Genomic DNA, 25,870 nt, shown 5'->3' on the forward strand with positions numbered 1-25,870 from the left:
ATTTTTTGTGGGCTTTTAAATTATCTTAAATGTTTCATTTGATGTTTCAGCTGACTTATTTATAATAATAGTCAAGCATTTATAGTTTGAAATTTTAAATTGATATCCTTTATGACATCCTATTATAGTGTATATTTTCTAGGTTTTTTTTAAATTAAAGACCATCGTATGTCTCACCTAACATAGGTTCTAACACAGTCACTCGCTATTTACCTCATGAAATATTGTAGAAATTACTAGAAAGATAGGAGTTTTAAATTCATCTTTTAAAGAAAAACCAAAATTAGACCTAGTTCCACAACTCTGTTTTGACTGATTTTATGTTTTCACCTTCCCTTTCACACATTGCTTGGCTATTTATTTACCTGCTGATGTGTCTCAGGCAATATGTTAGGCTCACATGTTAGGCTTGGGGATACAGTTAGACCCATTCCCTGCCTGTTCTGATCTTGAGGCTTGGCAGGAATGCAGCACATGGTCTCAGTGTCAACAAGCTTGTTGTACTTAGGGAATGTATTTCAGGGAAGGGTTTCTGGAGGAACCTCAGGCGCTTCTCAAACAATGGGTGAGGTCAAGAAAAACTAGATCAAGGCTGCTTAGGCATTACTGGTAGGGATTAGTATGCAACTAATCAACATCCAAGGCAATTTTTGTGCAATGAACAAGCTGGACAGTCAGTAAGAACCAGGATATGGAGGACCATATACACCATTCCAGGACCTGAAACTATATACAGTACTGTAGGCCACTTAGGCTTAGCTTGTTGAGGGAGGAGTCACAGATGCCTTAAAATTGCACTTTAAGCACATATATGCAAATAAACTAAGTCAGAAAACCCAGCATAAGGAATGGGTAGCCATGGAAGAATTCTAAGCAGGGAAGTGATATGGTCAGACTTACTTTTTAAACAGGTTATAGTGGTTGTGATATGGAGAGAGATAAAACTGGAAGAAAGATACATCAGTCATTAAATCAAATTGAGAGACTAATATAGCCACGGCAGTGGTAATTGGATGAGAAGAGACGATAGGAGAGAGAAAAGGGAAGGTGAGAGGAGAAGAGAAGAGAAGGAGAGTAGTAGAGAGGGTAGAAACCCTAACAAATACAGAAATACTTAGAAGGCAAAATAAGCAGAGCTTGTTAAGTGATGGAGAAAAATGAGTAAATGTACTCAAGGATGATATCCAGATTTTTTACTTGATTGACTTCATGGACCATTTGTATAGATGGCACAAAGCTTGAAGGAGGAGGGTACTTCACCAGTAAATGAAAGAAAATTCATATGTATTTATATTTTTGCAATGATATGCATGATCTAAACTATTTTGTATTTTAATACTTACACTGCAAACACATCTTTCATGTTCTTACACCATTCTCATAATTATAATGTATTAGCATTTCTTATTGTTTTGGTGCATCATAAAATTATTTTGTAAAAATTGTCCTTTAGGTTGTTTCTTTGCTCTTATTAGCAGGGATGAAGTGCCTGTTATATAGCTTTTAATTTCTTAATTTAATTCAAATGCTCCTAAGTTTAGAGATTTTGTAGCCCTCAAGCTATATAAAGCGCAAATTTCTAATGAGAATGCTTAGTAATCACCTAAAATTCCTTTTTATAATCTAATAGCCTCACTTTCTTCCAACAAATAATAATCTAAATATGATACATATGAGTTCAAACAATTAGCCTACTAACAAGAGTACAGGGCACAGAGAAATAATTATTTCTAGTAAAAGGAACTGAATGTTTAAAATTCAGTGAATTAGGAAAACAACAGATGTGTAAAAGTCTTTCCATTTGAAGCTCATCTTTTTCAATTTGGGTACATGGCAGTAAAGTATATAAGTTCATAATATAGAAAACTTTATAAGTGGAAAAGTATATATTTAATAGATACAGGTGGGAGTTTAAAAACTTCATATGTCTACATGAGACATCTCTATGAATATTTCATAGACTCACAATGGAATTTCTAAATTCTAGGTTAGCTTCAGTGAGTACTATCACAATCTACAATATTTTTTCATTAAATTTTACCTCCCTTTTCTCCCAGGAATTAATTATATTAAAAATCGGTCAATACAAACAAAAATCATTATGTTGAGTATTTTGGGGGGATTTGATACTGTGCTGAAGTTGCTTATTTTCATAGTTCTTTATATGGTAAAAAGTTGAGTACAGCTGAATAGATAACTTCTAGGTGATCAACTGAAATAAAACTTTGCTGCCACCACTTCTGCTGTTGACCCCAAGAAGTCAGAAGTCCCTCCAGGAGAATTACTTTTCCTTATCTAACATTAAAAGTCAAAGCCAGTAGCACTAATCCATCCATCTATTCATCTGTCAACCCAACATCCCAGAGTTTGAGATGTGACATTGAACTGAAATGTCCTAGGGTTTCCTTTTAAGGGTCCAACATGATGGCTTCTATCTCTGCAACACCCCCTTACTGTAGGACTGAAGACACGGAGAGGGAAAAAAAAAATACAAGCAGAACCAGAAGTGAGGCTTTTGTGAGACAGAAAATAGAAAGAATGCTTTCAGTGCAAGAAAACCCACTGATCCAGAGTGTTTATACTTTCCATTTGGCATCATGTACAATCTGATTTGCATTGTAGTAACTTAACATTTGTATTCCAGTGATGAGTTGCTGTTACTACAAATACTGTGTTTAATGTAAGAGTATGTTTTGTTTCAAATCCATGAGTACAGATGATATATCTTATTGTTGTGTTTTTTATAGGGTGAACTATTTATTTTATTAATTATATTGGTACATTTAAGGTATACAGTATAATATCTTATTGTTGAATAGTGACAAAACTAACTGAACTAAGATATTGTAGTTCTGCAGTAATTAATTAAATTAAGCCTTATATTCTCAAGAACACAATAGTCTATTTTTAAAAAGTTATCAAACCAAGTGACTGAGCCAAGCTTCAATAAATTAATTGCCTAACACAGTGTCTTTCACATAAGGAACCAATAAGTGTTTTTTGTGATTCTGTGAACAAATTAATTATTAAATTCAGGCACATTTTCTCTTACTAAGCCATTATGATTATAAAAATGGAGACAATCTAAAGTTGTACAGATCTTTGTAGGTAGCAATTAAATATGAGTCTGTTACTCCTTTTGTATGTTGTCCTGAATAAAAACATGCATTTAGAATTCAGATGAGGAAATTTAATAATACTTAATAATTTTTACTATGACAATAATTTACCTGATACAAACTTAGGTAAGTCTTTCTGTTCTAGATAAGCAAAATGCTAAGAAAGTGAGTATACATAAGATATCAAGCTGGAGATTTAGCTTAGTGGTTCTGGCGCCTACCTCACAAGCACAAGGTCCCGAGTTCGATCCCCAGTACCAAAAGAAAAAAAAAAATTTCAAGCAAATCCTTAACAATAGTTTGCATGTAACATGCTGATACTTACCTATTTTCCTAATGGAGTTCTGATAGAATTTTTAATTTTTAAAGGAAGTAATGCATCCTTTTATTTAAAAGAAATACTGCTTCATTTCCTTAGAAAAATATCCTATATATCACAAATATGGCTATTCAGACTAGCCTTTTCCAATTAACTTGAATTACTGAAGCTTTACTGTGATGCTTATTTTCTATTTGGAAATTCATTGAACATTTTGTATCCAGAAAATGTTATAAAATTGCCAGAGCAAGGGAGGCTATTTTTTTGCTCCCTCTTAAGTAAGTGGATATGTATGCTTGTGTATACATATGTATGCAAATGTAAGTACAATAAATATTCAGTGATATTCCAGAAACCCCACTAAAGTTTCAGAAAAAAACTAAGAAATCTGTTGTTTATTAAAGTGAAGAATATTATCAACAAGAGAATATTTAAGCTGAAATATGGAAAACTTGTAAGGATGAATGCTAAACCTAAAAACAATTACAGTCACTTATTTGCTATTAACCAAATCAAAAGTTTGAAAATAAAATCAGTACTAAAATTTGATATTTTATAAAAGTGAATCACACCCCAGACATCCCTTCTGGAAGCATTGTTTCTGTAATCCTAGGTGATAGTTAATCTGGCATTATCTTGGAAAAGAAAATCTAGATCAACTTAAGTCTTTATTCAGATAAACAGGGAAATTCTATGATACTAGATGAGCTTACTACCAGTTTCCAGTGCAAAAATACAACCATTAGAGCATATGAATAAGCATAATGGAAGAAAGGAGGGAGTTGGAAGCAGTAGAGAGAAGCTAGTTTTGGGGAGTTTTTTCAGTAGTAAAGGCTGTCCTAAGTATTTATTGTGAAGGATGAAAGGAAGGATTGGCACCAAGTCAGAAGAGATTGAGACTCCTACTTCCAATCCTTTTGCTCCTCTTCTCCCTTCCTTCTATAGTATAGCTTAACTGTTTCTGCTGGGCATTCCTGTGCCACATTTCTTCCCTCATCCTAGACTTTGTAAATTTATTATTCCTTTTTTATGCTTGTTCTTTGTATGGTTAACTTCCAGGGATCCAGATAGCAGTATTCTGGAGCCCTCTGTAAGGCATGGAAAATGGAATAAATGTGGTATTTATATACAATGAATGGAATACCGCTTAGGCACACAGAAGAACCAAATCACATGTTAGTTAACAGGAAAACGGATGGAACTGGAGATCACCATGTTAAGCAAAATAAGCCAGTTTCAGTTAAATATTATGTTTCCTCTTAGATGGACAATCTGAAAATAAATAAAAATAAAGGAGAAATGACAGGAAGCTAGACACTGGACTTTTATAGATGTGGAATGTGGTCGGGGAAAGGATGAAAATAATCAATGTATGTTATATGCATGTGCCAGTATACCAAAAATACTCATTATTTTGTTTCACTAATATGACACCACCACCAACAACAAAGAAGATAGAGAAAGTAGCAAGAATTCTTCATACACTGCAGTAGGTGACAAGAGGTGACAGGATTCCTGACTTGACTGGCTGGCACCAGCCATCTATTGGGCCAGTGCTTCCATGTAGATGCCACTGCTTAGTTATCATTGAGGCCACACAGTCCACACATGCTCCCTTTATGTTGGTTTTCTTCCTTTCTTTGTGCCAGTAAGATGAGTATTGGATGAGACTTGTTTCTTAACAGTTGCACCTACCTCCTCTGAAAATGAGGCATCTCTCGAACCTAGGCTTTGCCAGGCCTTAAGGATTCTGACTTTAAAAATAATCTCATACTTTGAAGCATGTTCCACAGAACATAATTTTTGATGTATGTTTTTGTTTTCTTCTGGTAGACTACATGCTTGACAATAGAACATACAACTCAATTCTTTATATCCTGGTCATTAGCATGGGCAAACCTCATACATATTGGCGATACAGTTCAGTAACATTTGTAGAATTAGTATATAAGTAACAGTGATGTGTAGAGGACAGACTTAACTCTCCACAAGGCAACTTGTATTATCAGAAAAAAAGCTGTGACGGTGAATGAGTCTCCTGCTATACACAACTCCTCACAACTATGTGCATGTTTTCAGTAGCTAGCTGTCACATATAGGCTTGGGCCCTTCCTTTGTACACATGGACATAGCCAGGGGGATCAACAGTTCCACCATGTCTTCACCAGCAGAGAGTAGATTGTTCTACTGAATAAATGCTCAAGACTGATGCATGGTGTCATTTCCTTATGTGCCTTGTCAGAAAACCCAACATTCCAGAGCCTGGAAAACCTGCTGTCTTATAGCATGTATCCATAACATCAGTAGCTTTACTCATCTGTCACCTTTGGTCCAGGATCTTTCTAGAGTATTGTTAAAAAGATCTTAGGTCCTCACTCATCATCTACTATAGCTTTGTTGCTTTCATAACATAACTTCTGCATTTTGTGACTGAATAAAAGCTCATTCTTCTCATGATTATAACCAACTTTTTGATGAATTACTGAAATGAAAAAAATTTTTTAATGCAATTCACTTATGAAACAAAATTTTCCTATCATGCTATTTTCAGCCTTAGATAATTGCCTTGGCATTAACAGTGAAAAGTTACTTGCACAGGAAGAAATCAGCCTAACCGCTCTAGATCTCTTGGGTGATTCATTGCTCTTAAAAGATTAGTGATCTACCACTTACAAGGTAATAATCACTTAGTAATATTTATCAGCGGGCTAATGGCAGATATTTATTATAAAGTGATCATTATTTTTCTCTAAGGATTACCCAAGAATAACAAGTAACAGAATTATGAGCAGAACTTTTGATAATATGGGAGATTTTAATGTGAAGATAAATGAAAAATAATTATACTCCATTACATTGTTTGAAACTTTAGTGAATGACAAGAAATAACCTCAGTATGGAGGTTTTAATTTATCTTTTTTTGTAGCAGTTTATGCACTCCAATGATTAATAGACAATTTCCTCACAGTTCTGAAATTATTTCTATTTAGGTAAACTTTTCTACTCTTTTAAAACTATTTTTTATAAATATTTCTGTGATCTTTTTTTCCAAATTAATTTTATTGGTACATTTTAAAACCACATAATGATCACATTCATCCATCATAGGACATTTGTACCTGTACATTCTTTTTTTCCCATTCCCCCTCCCTTTCCTTCAATCTTTCTTCCCCCTCCCTTTACAGAACTTTGTTTCTATTATTTCCTTCCATTATTTTTTACATTTTTATCCATATTCCCTTCCTTCCTTTGTTCCCCCCTTTCCCCTTCCCATTTGAACATTTTCTTCTTCAAGATACACGTAGTATATGTGAATGTATAAACAGTGACCCCTATTTTTTCTGTTGTTTTTTTTTTTAATGTATGTTAAGTATAGTTCGGGTATCTTATTAAAATCTTTGGTGTAAGTTAAAAATCTTCCTTTCACCTTTTAAAATTACTATCTTATGTGTGTATGATAGCAAATTAGTAAAAATATTGTGGCCATTGGTAAAGATTAGTGACTTTAATATTTAAAAACTGACTAGAAATATATTAAATTTACTTTTAAAAATGTGACCAGTGTATACAGTTATCTTGGGTAGGTGAAGCAGAAAGTTAAGTGAGTAAAAGATTAAATTTGCCGTTTATGGTTTATCTATATTGCGGATCATCTAAGTGTGTTATTCCTCCTTTGTCTGACTTCTTTAAGAGAATATTATTATTGCTGTCTACCTCGGGTACTGCACTGTACCCAACTCTTTGCAGCCAGATTGCTCACCTCCAGAAGAGGGTCTTGCCCATTTGAGTCTAGGGCCAGCTTCCACACAAAGGACTGGACACACGAGGCATGGAGCCTGTGCTTGGCAGGAGAGCCTAATGGCTCAACAGGGTACTCTATGTCTACCACAAATGGGCAACCCTTTTCCATGACTCCAGATGAGGGGAAATGCTGTCTTTTCGCTTTGCATTTCATAAGTAAAGTACAGCACAGAAAATTTTTTGACCTGATCTGATCTCACAGAGCTAATATCAGACTAGGATGTTTAATCTGCTTCACTCTACTTGACCATACTTTTAAGTACAAAGTGGGAAAAAAATGTCAATTTTAACAACTTTTTGATACAAACTGTTTACTAAGCATTCACGATGATTGTATGATTTTTGAAGCCCTCTAAAACCCACAAAAGCATAGGAATTAGCTATATTTATCTAATGTTTACTGGATCATGCATAGTACTTTGCCATCACCACGTTCATTATGATTGCTATCATCGAACATTACGTTTTGTTTGGCTTTATTTTTATTGTAGTAAAATACATATAATGTAAAATTCACTACTATTTTTAAGTATAGTTCGTTAGTGTTAAGTACATTCATATTTTTGTACAAATATCACCACTATCCATCTTTAGAACTCTGTTCATCATGCAAAACTGAAACTATACCCACTAATCAACTCCCTGTTTCCTACTCCACCAACTTCTGGCAACTCCCCCTCTACATTCTTTCTTTATGATTTTGGTTATTTCGGTCACCTAGAATATTAGAATCACAAAGTATTGTGTTGTTGTTACTAAATTATTTTATTTAGCATAATGTCCTCAATGTTTGCCCATGTTGTAACGTGTCAGAATTTCTTTTTAAGACTGAATAATCTATTGTGTGTATGTAACATTTTGCTTCTCGGGTCATCTGTTATTAGCACTTGGATTGTTTCAGCTGTTGTGAATAGTGCTGCAACAAACCAAGATGTGCAGGTACCTCTTTGAGACATTGCTTTCAATTCTTTGGTGTATACCCAGGAATAGAATTGCCGAGTCATATGGCATTTCTGCTTTTAATTTTTTGAAGAATTTCTATGCTGTTTTCTACAATGGCTCTTTAATTTTTTCATTCCTACCAGTAGTGTACAAAAGATTCCATTTCGCCACATTTTCACAAACATTTGTAATTTTCTGTTTCATTAATCATGGTCATCCTAATGGGTATGTGATGCTATCTCATTGTGGCTTTGATTATGTCATGCATTTTTTTTTAAGTTTTGGGGGGTTTTTTGGTACTGGGGATCGAACTCAGGTCATTGTGCTTGCACAGCAGGCGGCAAAACCACTGAGCTAAATCCCCAGCCCTGCATGTTTTTTTTTAAATGCTAGTGCTGGGGTATGTTACTTGTCTTCAGGAAGTATTTTTTTGTTTGTTTCTGCAATGTTGGGATTAAACTCAGGGCTTTACACATGCTAGATGAGCCATTCCCTAAGCTCCTTAGGGACTGAGGAGGGAAACAAGTGATCAGAATAAAGTAGAACGAGACGAGAGAAGGTGAAAGCTATAATGATATTAAAGGGATAGATTCCAGAATCAGAAAAACAGGAATAAAGTAAGTGCCATCATGAAGAATTTAAGATCTTCCCATCCCATCCCACTTCCCCATTCCATTCCATGGCCCAGGTGGTACAGTGCTTCTGGATACACTGTCTTGTTACTGGTGTCCCATATGTGCCTTCCCCAACATGGTGCCTTTGTCCTTCTGTCCTCCATTAGGTTTTGAGTGCAACAGTTCTGTGACCTGTCTCTTAGTTTTGTCATGTTCACTGTACTTCTGAGTGTGATTCAGCAAATCTGTCCATCTCAGGATCAGTAAGAAACTCTCTGGACTTTCTGCTAAAGCAGCTCTTGGACCTTTTTGATTTCTATCATCTGATTTGTAATCCATCATGAAAATCATTCCTTAATACCCACAGATAATCCACTGTTTCAGGGCTATTCTCAAACACTCAGTATTCAGTTAGAAAATATTAAATTCATAGAGAAGTCAGACAGATCTTTGTGTTCTCTGTACTCAGGTATAATAAAAGAAATGTGGATTTAGTTTTTCAAGAAATGAAATACAAACATAGCTGCTCATCTTTCTAGCATTATATTTTCTAATTTTCTCCCTATCAGTCTCTAATCCAAACATGTGACTTGTAATAAATTCAACAAATATTTTCTGCATTTTTGATCAGATATAATTCATGTATTGACAAATTTTACCTTGTGGAAAAGACCACAAGAACCAAAATTGATATAAATGATTTCTGGAGCAAAACGCTTAGGAGATCCTTGCCTTCTTACCAAAATGTAATGGTAATAGGATATCAGTAATATCAACATGATGACATTGACTTGTCATCATGCAACACATCTGGCTTCCTGAGAACATTTACTCAATGAGCATTTAATAACCACCTGCTATGTTACAGGCATTTGTTATTTTAAAATTGAAAAGCAGGAATCAATTCTTCCCTCCCAGAATTACTACATTCAAGAATGATTGAACATTAAAGCAATGAGTGCACAAACAAATAACAGTAATGCCTCAGTTCTTGAACACTTCTGTTTGTAAACAATTCAGTTCCCAAACAGAAGCATTTCAGCAAAATTTTGCTTTTGTAGCTTCTGCACAGCAAGAGAAACCACCAGCAGTGTGAAGAGACAACCCACAAAATGGGAAACAATCTTCACCTGCTGTTCTTCAGACAAAGGCCTACTATCTCAAATCTATAAAGAACTTAAAAAGATCAGACCTCCCAAATTTAAAGACCCAATCCAAAAATAGTCATCTGAAATGAACAGACATTTCTCAAACAAAGAACTAGAAATAGCAAATAAACATGAAAAAATGTTCCAACATTACTGGTCAGTCAAGAGATGCAAATGAAAACAACAACAATGCTGAGATTCCACTTCACTCCAGAAAGAATGGCTGCTATAATGAAAACAAATAACAAATGCTGGCGGGGCTGTGGGGAAAGAGAAACCCTCCTCCACTGCTGGTGGGAGTGTAGACTGGTGCAATCACTATGGAAATCAGTATGGGGATGCCTCAAAGAACTAGGACTGGAAGTCCTATTTGACCCAGCTATTCCCCTGCTGGGGATCTTCCCCAAAGAATTAAAAGAATCATACCATAGTGATATATGTGCACCCATGTTCATAGCAACACAATTTGTAATAGCTGAAGCTTGGAAGCAGCCCAAATGCCCATCAACTGGAGACTGGATAAAGAAAATGTGGTTTTTTAAATAAAACAGAGTACTATTCAGCCCCCAAAAATGAGAAGTTAGAGACATTTATAGCTAAATGGATGCACATTGAGGCAATACTCTTAAATGAATAGGACACACATGTGTAAATGCTGAATAGTTTCTCTAGTGTGAGAAACTGAAAGTGCAAGTAAGGACTAAAGGTATAATAGATAATGTGAAATAGGACAAAAAAGGGCAAAGGGAAACGGGAAGTGGGAGGGGTAGGTGAAAGGAAAGAAGGGAATGGAATTAATATGAGAAAATGGAAAAATGGAAACAAAGTCTTTGTAAATAGGGAGGGATGGAGGGGTTGAAGGGAGGGCAGGTGAGGAGGGAAAAAATAAGAATCAAGATATATTATGTAAAAGTACAAATCTCCAGTGATCAATGTCATTATATTGTATGCCTGAAATGTACCCATAATTAAAATGAATAATTGATAATTTGAAATAGGAAGAAAAGGTCCAAAATGGTAGGGGAAGTGGGAGGGGTAGGGGAAAGGAAAGAAGGGAAAGGAAAAATTATGAGAAATGGAAAAAATGGAAACAAAGTCTTTGTAAATAGGGAAAAGCAGGGGGGTGAATGCAGGGCTAGGAATGGGGAAAAAATAAGAACCAAGATGCATCATGTAACGGTACAAGTTCCCAATGAGAAATGTAAATGTGTTGTATACCTAAAATGTACCAATAAAAGAATTTAAGAAAAAAAATTTTTGCTTTTGTTTGTGGACACTGCAGTGCATCATGAATACAATGGCTATTTTCCCCAGAATCATGGAACAAATTAAATTTGTGAACCAAGATAACACTGTGATTATTATTGTCTTAAGTATCATGAAGAATAACTCAGGGCTCAAGGACGAAGATAACTTAGATGAGTGCAGGTCTGAGAATATAAAATTCAAGGCAAATTCTGATGGTTGCATTAGCTTTTGCTATTGTGATTAAATACTGGAGAAAGACAACTTAAAAGAGGAAAGGTTGATTTGAGCTCATGGTTTCAAAGGGTTCAGTTCATACCCTGTGGTGGGACAGAAACATGTAGAAGGGTGTGGTGGAGGAAAGCTGCTCACCTCATGGCCTCCAGGAGAAAGAAAAAGATCCAGAGAGGCAGGGCTCAGGGACCAGTATAATCCCTAAGGTCACAGCATTGTGAGCCATTCCCTTCAACTAGGCCCCACCTCCTGTGTCCATCACCTCCCAGTACAGCCATCAAATTATGGATTAATCCACCAGTGAAGCTAAAGCCCCCTTGATCCAATTACCACTCTGGGCTCCTCCTCTGAATATTGCTGCTTTGGAAATTAAGTCCTCAATACATGAGTCGTTGAGTGACACCTCGTGGCAATGGTAAACAGGGACTTACTCAGCAAGTAGTAAAGGTAGACAGATTGGGAATGTCCTGGGGAGAGATGAGCATGTGAAAAAGTTCTAGGGCAGATAGGAAGGAATCCTGTGCACTTGAGGGTCTGGAAGAAGGCCATGATGGCTAGAGCAGACAGAAAAGGGCACCTATGCAAGTTGAGAGATGTGAGGGTAATGGAAGAAATTGACTATGAAAGATCAGTAGACCGCTATTGAAGAACTTTATGCTGGTAAAAGCAAAATATGATACACATTTAAAGCTGTTACATAGTGAATTAAAGCAGTGGGACCAGAGAGGAAACAGGGCCGATTAGGCTAGTAAAGTGGTACAGACCATGGAGGTGACTTGAGGTGGTAACATGAAGTGGAGATAGAAAGAAGACTCTTTCAATTCCATTTTGGAGATAGAATTGGCAGGATGTAGTTCACATGTTTAGATAAATAATATATATGAGAGGTGATTCATTCTGTTCATCCTCAGATTCTAGCTCAAACTGTAATGTTGTGAAACTGATGATGATAGTTTCATTCAGCCATTTAATTAGTTATACCCTCAACAGACATTTATTCGGCTCTCTCAGAGTGCCAGGCTCTGGGTAAGGTGCTGAAAATTCAATGTTTGTCATTTATTGATCTGCCTGAAAGATCTTTACACTGGTGGCTGGCTTGATTTCTCTGTATCTCAGAATATGATGCCAAGAGTCCTCCATTTTCTACAGTATTCTCACAGATTTTGTGCCCTTAACTCAGTGGTTATTAGGAATTTCTAGTAGACCATTGTGGTGACCAGAAGTGGGAGGTGTGGGCATTCTGGTTGTCACATTGACTTTGTCATGCTGCTAGCCCATAGTGTGGGCACTGGGGCTGACAGTCTTTCTTCACGGGAGACAATCACATGAAGGGAACCTGACCAACTTTACCCTGACTTGTGACCTCTTCCCAGCTCTCACTAGCAGACTGAGTGTCCTCACTTTGAGGAAAAAGGGGAGAGAGATCTCTGGGTCCCTTTTTAAGGACACTAATCCCATTTGTGAAGGCTTTCTCTCACGACCTAATTCCCACAGTCCCCACTTCCCACTGCCATCACTTTGGGGGACCAGATTTTAACAGAAATAAGGGCGACACAAATATTGCATCTGTGGCACAGGTGGTAGCACCCTGCCAGTATCTGCTGCCATTGTTCAGCAATATGGGAGGCAGTGTGTTGGATGAATTCACATGGATGAATATGTCACCATCACAGTGTCTGCCTTCATCACTAGACAAAACCATACACATCACTCGAGTGTCAAGAAACATGTTTCTCCACAGATGTATAAGTAGACAACAATCTGTTGCCTAAGTCCTTGGTGGACCTGTGTTGCCCCTGTTTGGAGCCTGGGATTCTGGGTCTAATGGTCTCAGTTTATGGTGTTCACCCTTCAGCTTCACACTGTTTTCCTAGGGGAATTATTTCTTTTTCCAGGGGAGATTCCTGGTCCTGCCTTGGCAAGATGCTACCTCTCTGTGTACCAGCTAGGCCCTGGTTTTGGTTCCTGTTTTCCAGTTTGACTCCAAACTGAGGCTCTTGGCTTTTCCTCCACCACCTCAGGCATCCACCAGTGCTTATCTTCAAACAGTGCTACTTCTTAGGCAATGTGCACCAGTTTACTGTTTAGAGCCCCTTCTTAGACTTTACCATCTGCAGTCTCACAGTAAAATCTGCATTATTTATGAAATTTTACAAATGTTTCATTCAAGGTGAAACTACTTTTAACTTTTTTGAGGCAAGATCTTATTGTGTAGTCTAGGCTGGCCTTGAACTTGCTAAGTTGCCCATACTGGTCTTGAACTTACAATCCTTTTCAGCCTTCCAATGTACAACTACTTTTTATTATTTCTGATATAACTCACAAGTATACAGATTACAAACAAAAAGACAGTTCATTTTTCAGAGTAATACAATATGAATAAAAATATTAATAAAATAAAATCTTTTTGTTATATGGAATTTTTGCCTAGATTATCCCTTTTTTCCTATAAACCCTAATGCTCTAGATATTTGAGTGATAATAAATCCTACAAATCTATAATTGATATGCTTCATATCATAACAACTCTGGCACCAATTTATTCATAAATTTCTAATTAATTAATCTAACAGTTTATTCATGGAACTGATTTAATTTGTGCCATTATATGAATTTTCAGATAGCTCACTAAAATTGTTCAAAACTCTGTAATAGCTACTGCTTAATTTTGTGCTCCATTAAATAATAATGTGAGTTTAGAAATATATTAAAGATAGGGAATGGATTAGTTTCTTTTTCAGGCAGTGGATTCTATTGTAACTCCCACTTTTTCCTTCTTAGACATTTATCATACATGTCACCAATATGATAAAATGATTATTTACATAAAAATATTTTAAAATAGAAGAATCAATGCTAGAAGATGAAAAAGAATGGTATCAAAAACACCTAACTACATAATCTAAAACTCAATGTTAAAAAAAAAGTCAACATCACACTAGAGCTGTAGCTCAGTGGTAGACTAAGTACTTTCTATTAATTACTATTATTATTTTCCCAGGTCTCAAACTCAGAACCTTGTGCTTATGAGGCAAGTGGTGGCACCACTGAGCTAAATCCCCAGCCCTAATTATTTTGTATTATAATTTATCTAGGGCATTTTTGTGATTGCATATTATTGTAGATTCTAATTGGAGAAAATAGCTATGCTGCTAAATGAAATTATATGTATAATGTTTTTAAGAGCAAGGCCATATGAAGAAGCTTAATATGAGCATTTTAGGTCACATTTTATTTTTTAATTTTTTTTCTTTTATTGGTACATTTTAGGTATACAATATGTTTACATTTATCATTGGATGCTTGTACCTGAACATGATATATCTTAGTTCTTATTTCTTCCCTCATTGCCTGTGCACCCTTCACCCCCTCCATACTTCCCTATTTACATAGATTTTGTTTCCATTTTTTTCTTTTCTCATAATTTTCCTTTTTCCTTCTTTCCTTTCCCCTTCCCCTCCCAACACCCCTACCCCTTTGGACCTTTTCCTATTTCAAGTTATCAGTTATTCATTTTAATCATTTTAATCCTTATTTACACTTTCAGTTTCTCACACTGGAGAAACTATTCAGTATTTACACGTGTATCCTATTTATTTCACTTAAGAGGATGGCCTCAATATGCATCCATTTAGCTATAAATGTCTCTAGTTTCTCTTTCTTTATGGCTGAGTAGTACTCCATTTTATAAAAAACACAACTTCATTTATCCAGTTTCCAGTTGATGGGCACTTGGGCTGTTTCCAAGCTTTAGCTATTACAAACTGTGCCGCTATAAACATAGGTGCCCATATATTGCTGTGGTATGATTCTTTTAATTCTTTGGGGAAGATACCCAGTAGGGGAATAGCTGGGTCAAATGGGACTTCCAGTCCTAGTTCTTTGAGGTATCTCCATACTGATTTCCACAGTGCTTCCACCAGTCTGCACTCCCACCAGCAGTGGAGAAGGGTTCTTTCTCTCCATACCCCAGTTAGCATTTGTTATTGGTTGATTTCTTGATAGCAGCCATTCTTTCTGGGGTGAGGTGGAATCTCAGTGGTTTTTTCATCTGCATCTCTTGAATGTAGGGCACATTTTATATGTAAAAATAATAGGACTGGAAATACTCCCACATTAAGAGACTTTTAAAAATCCAGAATGCAATGGAGAGAGGGGAGAGTGGTATACATGTCCTGACAATTTTCCGGTTTTTCCTACTCTGTCTTTTTCTTTAGGAACAAGACCAGAAAAGTGAATAATAACCAGTAGTCCCTGGAACATACTATCATTTCATGATGTTCTAGAATGTAAAAATGCACACACAAAAAATGAGAACAAAGAGAAAAAAACTGTCTTCACATCACACTCTATAATAATCATACACAAAATGCAATTCCTTCACTTGATGTTTTTCTAAATAACTTGTGCCTTCTACACATCTAGAAAATGTGACGGTATCATTATAGCAAGGCTGCATTGTGCAGTGGCCACTCATGTGGGCTGTGGGTAGCCTGCCTATGCCATCAACGCTATATAATCTTGGACAAGTCACTTAACTTCTTCGGGCCTCCATTTTTCTCAACCATAAACTGAACTATTTTGCAAGGCAGCTGACCCTAGTCTCCCAACAAAATTTCAAATGTGGGAATTCTTTGACAGAGAAATTTTATTTCTAAGAATTTTTTTCTAGAAAGACCCTAAAATATGCAAATATATGTGTGTGCACATGTGCACATACACACATGCATAACTCTGTGTTGCTGTTATTTTAAAAATGAAAAAACACTTCCATATGAAACGGCACTTGTGATTTAATATAACATGAATAACACAATTAGTTTATTTGTGGATATTGTTTAATCCCAATTTTGTAAGAAAATTGTGTATTTGCATTGTGAGTGTTTGCATGGGAGAAGCATAGATTTAGTGATACACACGCACAAGTAGTGAAAGGCAAAAAATACAGTTTGCAAACTCACACTGAGCAGCTGAGATGCATATTTTCTCTTTTTGTTCAGAAAATATTCCCAAACTGTGCTGTGCATTTTGCCAGACCTCAATTAATATTCAGAGGACTAAAATGAATACTTTCATAGAAACCATTTCCTGTAAAAGATATTGCTGAATGTACTTATGACATACAGAAAAATAGATTGTAGAGATTTGACTGAAGGAAAGCTGAATCTCAGAATGTATTAAAATACTTGGTTTTGATAATTTAAAAACCAAAAATAAAATTCTATGTGAACATTACTTACAAATCTATTGATGCCTGATTTTTTTGTTTTTTAATGTGATTATCATTATTTGTTTTCATAGAGTTACTGGAGGTGAACTGTTTGAAGACATAGTGGCCAGAGAATATTACAGTGAAGCTGATGCCAGGTAAGTTACTTGCCCTGGACAAGTGACACTTCCTAGTATTTAGAATTTCACAGTACCATTTGGATTTCTTGTTAAGAAGTCCTCTCTTAAATGAAATTTCTCTTTTTTAAGGCTCTCCAGCATGATTTTTAAAGGGAAAAAAGAAAGAACTCTATGAATGTGGCCTAAACATTGCTATCAGTTCTCAGTTGGGCTAGGTGCCTTCCAAGGGCTTTAGTAGTCACAAATCGTGCTGGTTAACAATTGCGCAGAGACCATTTCCATCATCACAGACGTTCCACCCAATAGCTCATATCTAGTCAAGAGCAAAAACAGACAAATAAAAACCCCAGTGGTCTCTTTAAAACATTATTATTGACTTTTTATCCCTGGAAATTTCATTAAAGTCCTTGGAACTCCATCTTGAAAAATATTTATTCAAATATTTCAGAATGTTTAGGAGGAATCTTGTTACTTGACAAATCTTCACAGTTGTTTTAAAAAGATTTAACATTTTGCCTAATTTGAAACTACTACCTTTACCCAAAGGCAACATTTTTTGGAGTAAAGTAATATTTATACACTTACTTAGATATTACTTAGACTGTGTGATTTTAATTTTTCTCTGCAATCTTTATATATTCTATAGTTGCTACTTGTTTAAAAAAAAATCTGATCGAGAGCCATAAGCACACTAACCACATAAATGAGAAGTAAGAATTCAGTCTCTGTCTGTCTGGTCCCCTGTCTTAGGCTACACCCCTGAAGCTAGACCCTTTGCAGGTATTCACCTGACAATTGGAGTTCCCTGTCCCACCAAAGTACTGCATGCACACACAAACTCCCTTCTAAATTTCTAATTTTATTTGACTAATGCTACTGTTTATGGCATTCTGGGAATCTATCTGTATATGACTATACTCCAATTTCTTAATGGCATTTTTACTGCCAAAGTCAAATTCTGTGCCACTTATACTACGATGAATGAATCATCAGTTGTTTAATTTACCTCCGATTCCACAATAAGCCCCAGAAAAGGGCCTCAGAGCAGCCTTGCAGTACCTATTTGCCCACTTGCCAGGAGACAGTAATAATTTTAATTAAGCTTGTAAACAAGTTAGGACATTTTATTTATCTTACGTGTCAATGTTATATTAAACATGCATTAGGTATGTACAGTATTGGTTGAAATTAAGACAGAGACTCTTTTTACTACTGCAGAGCCCTATAAATAATAGGACAGACACTATTGGATCTTTTAATATGCACATTTGCATTAAATTTGAGAAGTACCCATAGATACTTTCTAGGCTAGGAAATCAAAGAAAAGAAGTATTCTCTTCCCTACTACAAGCATAAGCAAGATATTCTTGAAGTACAGTGGACCCTTGAGTTACAACCAGCCTGGCATACCAACAATTTAGGTTACAACTGGAATTTTAGTTTTAATTCACAAAGTCTTGAGTTACAGCCCAAATGCTGGCCACTTGTGCTTCTAGAAGGTCTCAGATACAGATTTAACCCTTAAAGAGTTCTGGAAGGAATGTTACAACATCCTTTCCATGTGTGGGGTTAATTGAGAAATCCTGGGCCAATGTCTCTTTTTTTTTTTGGTACTGGGGATCGAACTTGGGTCCTTACACTTGCAAGGCAGGTGGCAAAACCATTGAGCTAAATCCCCAGCCTAGGGCCACTGATATCTTTTTTTTTTTAATCCTTTTATTGGTACATTTTAGGTATACAATACATTTACATTTCTCATTGGGATCTTGTACCTTTACATGATGTATCTTTGTTCTTATTTTTTCCCCCTTCCCCTCCCCTCCCTTCATCCTTCCCTACTTACAAAGACTTTGTTTCCATTTTTTCCATTTCTCATAATTTTTCCTTTCCCTTCTTTCCTTTCCCCTACCCCTCCCACCTTCCCCTACCCCTTTGGACCTTTTCTTCCTATTTTGCATTATTAATTATTCATTTTAATCATTGGTACATTTTAGGTATACAATATAATGACATTCATCATTGGAAATTTGCACCTTTACATAATCTCTCTTGGTTCTTATTTTTCCCCCTTCCCCTGCCCTCCCTTCAACTCCTCCATCCCTCCCTATTTACAAAGACTTTGTTTCCATTTTTCCATTTTCTCATATTAATTCCATTCCCTTCTTTCTTTTCCTCTACCCCTCCCATGTTCCCTTCCCCTTTGCCCCCTTTCCTCCCATTTCACATCATCCATTATACCTTTTAGTCCTTATTTACACTTTCAGTTTCTCACACTAGAGAAACTATTCGGTATTTACACATGTGGAGAATGCTGATATCTGCCTGCAAATAGGAGAGAGACTTTGAAGCCAGTGTAGGGGAGACTGAGCCTTCAGTTGGCCAATTTGTTTTACAACCAGCCCTCAGGAACAGACTGAGTTCATAAGTCAAGGGTCCACTGCATTTGCAGAGCCAGGCATGGTGACACAAGCCTGTAATTCTAGCACTGTGGGACACTGAAGTGGGAAGATTATAGTATCTTTGAGTCTATTGGGAAACTTAGCAACTTAGTGAGACCCTATCTCAAAATAAAAAAATTTTTAAAAGAGCTGGGAATGTAGCTCAGTGCAAAGGGCCTGGATTCAACCTCTAGCACCAAATTAATTAATCAACTTTATAAAAGTCATTTTCTTACTGCTCTCAGTAACTAAAGAACTGGGGACAAGGGGTGTGGCTCTATTGTAGAATGCTAGCCAAGCTTGTATATTTCTAGCCCTGAAAAAGAAAATTTAAGAATCGAATCTATCCTGATAAAAAAAAAAATAGCTCATATAATATGAATATTGTTTGTTTATTTACTTTCCCATTATTCCCTAGGGCCAATAAATTATCCTTATGATTAAAGAAAAGAAAGAAAGGGCCAGGGATTTAGCTCAGTGGTTCTGCTGCCTGCCTCGCAAGCGCAAGGTCCCGAGTTCGATCTCCGGTACCAAAAAAAAAAAACAACAAAGCAAAGAAAGAAATAATCCTAATAAAGGATATGAAGTGAACATGATCATAAAAGAGCCTCATGGTTTAAAAATAATGACCAGTACTCAAATGAGCTACATAGTCATCAACCACCCATGGGAGGCTGTTTTTGTGGTACTGTTAATAGAGTTAGAACTAGAAAAATCACAATTATGATTAATATTTTTATATTTACATGTAATAAATTATATACCAATTACAGTTTTAGTTCAATAATTTTCTTTAATGATATTTTATACATGAAATGATTGGAAGTGGCCTTACCAAATTGTTTGCATCATCCTTAACTGAATGTGGTTCTGTACACATTTGCATTAGAATCGCACAGAATTCATCGTGTGATGTGTTCTACATTATGACATGTCAGGTGACAGCTCATGAGACCTTGTGGGTGCCAGGCCAGAGAATTCTCCTCTACAATTTAATTAGCAGTCTACTTGACATCAGTGAGCCTTTAATAAGAATAGCATAAATTGTATGGTTTGACAAAGTAATAAGCAGCCTTTCCACAGAGTATTCTCATACTGAAGTGGGGTTTACTTCAAGTCACCAGTTTACTTTCAGTTCTCCCTCTGTTATTGAAGGCTTGCATTATATAGGAATCGCTAGTTCTAAGTCAAAATGATAAATGTATGATGGATGAACTTGAAGCTGGGAATAGTGGCTCAGGCCTGTAATCTCAGCACTCTGGAAGGCTGAGGCAAGAGGATCACAAGTTTGAGCCCAGCCTGGGCAAGTAACTTAGATAGATTTTAGACAGAAACTTAGATCCTGTCTCAAAAAAAAACAATGTAGCTGTGTCACTCCCTTTTTTTTAAACCCTTGTTTCACCTGCCACTTCATTTGCCTTTACCCTCTTGTTTCAACACTTATGTTTAATTGTGACCTCAGATTTTAAACAGTTTAGATGTGTCTGAGAAATATCTGGAAATGTTGTATCTCTGGGAGATGTTTTTCCCAGAGCATTTTGGGACTACTTATAAATTTATCTTCCTGAATATGGAAATTTCATCTTCTATATATAGATGATTTAATTTATAGATTTACAGTAAAAAAAAACACAGCTCAAATTGTTTTGTCTGAACATGTCACAAATTCTATGTTGGATGTCATTTTTGTTATAACCAGAATTAACTTTATTTGACATTTAATTCCAGTGTAAAGCTAAAAAAGTGAAGCAGTATAATTTTTCATTTGTTTTGTTTTGTTTGAACTTTCATTTTATTTCGTATTCAATGTGATTATGTGCCTTTAAAATGTTCTCCCTTCCATTCTGCCCTTGTATCTTTGCAGTCATTGTATACAGCAGATTCTAGAAAGTGTAAATCATTGTCACCTAAATGGCATAGTGCACAGGGACCTGAAGGTCAGTATATGGAGTCTGTAAATCTGAATCAAAGGAGATTCTTTGTTGTTTTCCGGGGAAAGGGCAGAGGGGAGGCTGTATGGAAATGGTTCCCTTGCCTTTTCTGACATTTTCCTGAAACAAGTAACCAACAAAATGATAATGCATGATGCCTCTTTCAGTTTGCTTCTCTACAGGCTCAATATATATCATAGCAGGGAAAACGGCGGCGGGGTTGAGGTGGGGGGTGTAAGATGAGAAATACACCAGGTTCTGTTTCCAAGCAGTGAACCAGTCCAGCCATGTGGAGCGGCCCTTCCTGAATGCCCAGCGTTTGCTGGACCTCACCTTGGCCTGTGATGTATGTTGCCTGTAGATTTAAACACCACTTCTGTTCTGAGACCACGGGTTGCTATAGCAGAACAACTGGTTACGCATTGCTCCATTTGAGTCCGACAAATCCTGAGGCAAAAAGATAATAATTGCCAGCTAAATTAAACCACATAAAGTTAATGATTTATAAAAAATTCATTACATATCCTAATTTAACCTGGTCTGCTAATGGAACAGCTGCTAATGGAACGGCTTTTAGGACAAAACTGTAAAAGTGAGAGAAAAATAGGAAAATAAATTTTGTGCATAGGATGGAGACAGAACACAACTACAAACCTTATATCTATGTTCTAGTTCATTTCCTGGAAGAATTTATAACTAGGAAATTTGCTCCTGAATAAAATTAAATTAGTGTTAAAAAGGATTTTGGGGAGAACAAGTGGATTCACATTTTGGCTCACATCTGGCAATATCCTCACTTGTCCTGGGGTAGTAGTCACTCTCCTTGAGCAATATGTGTACATTATGGAAGGATTTAAATACTCCAGTTGTCTGCTAGTTCTGCACTTGAACCCAGTCTCTCTGAGGTTATACAGACAGTGAGTGTAAGCTTGGAACTAACACACGCCCCCTGGTGTTTGCATGCAGTCATTGCATTCAGCAGATCCTGGAGGCTGTGCTACACTGCCATCAGATGGGCGTAGTCCATCGGGACCTGAAGGTGAGTAATGCTGCTGGACAAGATAAAGCACCACACAGTTCCTCAGGATTGTTCAGCTGCAATTATGTTTGTAAGGGCAAAAATATAAACAATAAAGCAATAAAATACTTCCCCTTGCCACAATCTTATTTCATGTCTTTTCTAATACACACCTGAGACATATAAATCCCTATGTATCTAGTTAGAAATAATTTCCTAACACTAATAATAAATCGGTTGCCATATAGGGAATAGGGGTGGAATTGAATGTGACCAATGATCTCTTCTCCATTCTAAACTTGTACTGTGGGCATTGATCAAACATACTATTTTGTACTCATACCATGCACACCTAACATTGTGTAAATTATTGTTAAAATTATAAATTGAGTTATTACATAGACTTTTAGCCCAAGTGATTGGGTGCCATTTTGAATTCTGACATTCTCTTTCCCTACCATTAATCTTGAAAATTGAGATGCTTCTAGGTTCTTCATTTATTTATATTGCTAGGGGCGCAAGTCTTAGTATCTTCTAAAAGTAAACATGGAAAAAGACATACACAGTCATACAATGTGTATGTAGTATATATTCTCACATGGATACCTACTAATACAGATTTCATTCAGCTTCTGTTATTATTGAGGACAAGAAGTTTTCAGATCACTTAGAAATGAAATAGTTCAGGGTGAGGGAAATAGCAAATGCACTCGATAGTATTATATAGTTTTGATTCTGTTGGTAGCATCACCATTTTCCAGACTTGGGTACAAAGGTGGCAAATGTAGAATGTCTAATGCCGTATGTGTTCAGTGAAAGGACCTAGACTATTTTATCTTATGCAGTCTCCTCTAGTTATAGTGAATTATAAACCTATAATTTCATTTGCTAGAAGAATAGATCTTTAAATTTCACAAGTTAGTTATATGAAAATGTGATTTTTTAAAAATTCTTTTATTGGTACATTGTAGGTATACAACACAATTACATTTCTCATTGGGGATGGTACCCTTACATAATGCATCTTGGTTCTTATTTTTCCCCATTCCTAGCCCTCCCTTCACCCCCTCCACCCTTCCCTATTTACAAAGACTTTATTTCCATTTTTTCCATTTCTCATCATTTTTCCTTTCCCTTCTTTCCTTTCCCCTGCCCCTCCCACTACCCCTACCCCTTTGGACCTTTTCTTCCTATTTTGCATTATCAATTATTCATTCTAATCATTGGTACATTTTAGGTATACAATATAATGACATTCATCATTGGAAATTTGCACCTTTACATAATCTCTCTTGGTTCTTATTTTTCACCCTTGCCCAGCCCTCCCTTCAACCCCTCCATTCCTCCCTATTTACAAAGATTTTGTTCCTATTTTTCCATTTTCTCTTATTAATCTTATTCCCTTCTATCCTTTCCCCTAGCCCTCCCACTTCCTTCCCCTTTGCCCCTTTTCTTCCTATTTCACATTACCTATTATATATGAAAATGTGATTTTAAGCAAAACTTCAAATTACTTTTCTAGAATCTTCCTTTAATGTCAGTTGATTTTGAAAATTTTAACTATCAGAAAGGCAAAGGTATGGTTAAGAACATTTTCTTCCAGAGTGTGAAGATAGGACTTCATGTATCTGCTAGCACTTACAAAACGTACCTATTACAATAAAGCAAAAACAATGTTTCCTTTGAAACACTGCCTTTGCCAGTCACCTCAGAAATTCCTTACTGGCCATGTGTAGCAGATGGTTCCCCTTTTGTTATCTCAGAAACTTCACCACTATTTTCCTTTTAAGTGAACACTCCTATATGGACCTGTATAACATAAGACTATTTTATCAGACAATCTATTTTAATAAATATATCACTTGAAAATTTTTCCTCTATTTTATTTACTTATGTCCTCTAAAAGCCAAGCATGAAAAATCTGAATGCTGTCCCATGACTTTAATTTTGTGGATCATGAGATGGAATTTCTGTATGTGCCTGGACTTCACTGAGCCCTTCAAAGACTGGAACGTTAATCAGAGATGCCAGTGACCTACGACATAGTCTGTGAAGAAAAATACATTTTCTAACATATGAACTAAAGTAGGTAATTAAAAACTCAGGCAAGTGACTTGTAGACACACTTACTACCAAAAGAAAGAGCCTGATGTATTACTCACTGAGTTTCTCTCAATGGGGGAAAGAATTTTTCCCTTCCATTCTTATTCTGATCTTGGGACAGAGCAGAAATGAACTTTTGGAAGAACTTGGTATAATTTATTGTCCTAGTTTCTGGCAAATTGATGACTTGGGAAGACTTCATGCCATTGAGTCTAGTTCTCAGTGCTTGGTTCAGTGGACCACTTCATAAACGTAGTAAGAGTGTAGAACTTGTGCATTAGAGGTGATGAATGCACACCTTAGTGAGCTAAATCCCTGCCTCTGTTCTGTGCCTTCTCAAGATAAATGAAATAAATATATACTTTTAATAGCACATTTACCAATAAAATAAAACGCAAGGGGAGGTGAAATGCTGAGATGCATTACCAGGCTTTAAACCAAAAAAGGTGCCATTACTGTTTCTATCCACAGATTTGATTTGTTTTGTTTTGTTTTTTGAGACAGGGTCTCACTATGCTGTTCAGGCTGGCTTTCAACACACTATGTAGCCTAGGCTGGCTACATACTCACAGCAATCCTCCTGCCTCAGCCTCCCAAGTGCTAGGATTACAGGTGTGCATCACCAGGCTTGTCTTCTATCCATAAATTTTCATTTACTTATCCCAATTCAGATGTTAATTGATGTACATTTCAGATCTTTAATGCACAAAGTTTATTCCATATAAGTGAGGGAAAAACACTGGAAATGTTTACTGTCATTATCAAAGGCACCTATGAATATATATGGGTACTGTACAATTTGTAACCCCTCCCAAAACAATAGCTATTTAACATAGCATAGTATAGCATAGCAGCCCACAGCACTTAACATAGGGCTTTAATCTAGTAGATACTTTCAACATATTCCCTCAGTTTAGAAAGTAGTGAAGTTCAAAATATGTGTATGTAAATTATACATTCATAATATGAAAAACAGTCTTAATAGATAATTATGTTAATTAACATTTGGATAACATAAAGAAGATAAAAAATCTTCAGAATAGAGATCACCATTTGAATATTTGATTAACTCCTACCCTTTGGAATCCACCAGAGGGAAAATCACCAGGATCTGTGGCACAACAGGCAATTTGGGGATGTACCAGAAACAAACAATAGGAGAAGACACAAGGTAGAGAGGTATCAGCATTAGCATCAATCTGTCCATGGACCACAGTCTTGTCTGATACTTCCAGTGTGAGACCATTTGATGTATATCTCAGTAGTATTGGAAAGATAATGACAATAAAACTATGGATAGAATTCAGGGATAGGACTAGTTTGGGGGAAGATCTGGATCAAGCCAGGACCTTAATAATAAAAATGGTAATTGCTTGTGATTCATACAGAACTTACCGTGTACCTTTGCTGTATTTTGTGAATCTGCACAACGTTATAATGAAGGCACTCTGATCGCCCTCAAATCACATAAGGAAAATTTGGCAACCAGGAGTGAAAGAACTTGTTCAAGGTCATTCAGCTTAAGATATGATTTGTGCCCAGAACATTTGATTTAAATCTACACCTAATCACTACCATTTCTCAATTCAGTTAGTTGGATGAATTAAAA

At 36.2% G+C, this 25,870-nt stretch overlaps 1 protein-coding gene across 39 annotated transcripts in view; it reads left to right on the forward strand.

Moving 5' to 3' along the window:
* The window catches only part of LOC101711305 (calcium/calmodulin-dependent protein kinase type II subunit delta), a 342,306-nt gene that overhangs the window by 237,923 nt on the left and 78,513 nt on the right, over window positions 1-25,870 (forward strand). For 23 of the 39 annotated variants that reach the window (XM_087199257.1, XM_087199272.1, XM_087199285.1 and 20 more), the window contains exons 5-6: window positions 16,724-16,789; window positions 21,074-21,146. In XM_087199257.1, coding sequence (XP_087055383.1) covers window positions 16,724-16,789; window positions 21,074-21,146 — 139 coding nt within the window. Of the gene's footprint in view, window positions 1-16,723; window positions 16,790-21,073; window positions 21,147-22,106; window positions 22,180-25,870 lie in introns of all 39 variants that reach the window. The other 16 variants (XM_087199258.1, XM_087199273.1, XM_087199286.1 and 13 more) reach the window with 2 other exon arrangements.

This window comes from Heterocephalus glaber, unplaced genomic scaffold (assembly GCF_053883595.1).
Source record: "Heterocephalus glaber isolate CG9 unplaced genomic scaffold, H.glaber_assembly_v1.0 deba00001690, whole genome shotgun sequence".
In the NCBI taxonomy this organism is placed as follows: Eukaryota; Metazoa; Chordata; class Mammalia; order Rodentia; family Bathyergidae; genus Heterocephalus; species Heterocephalus glaber.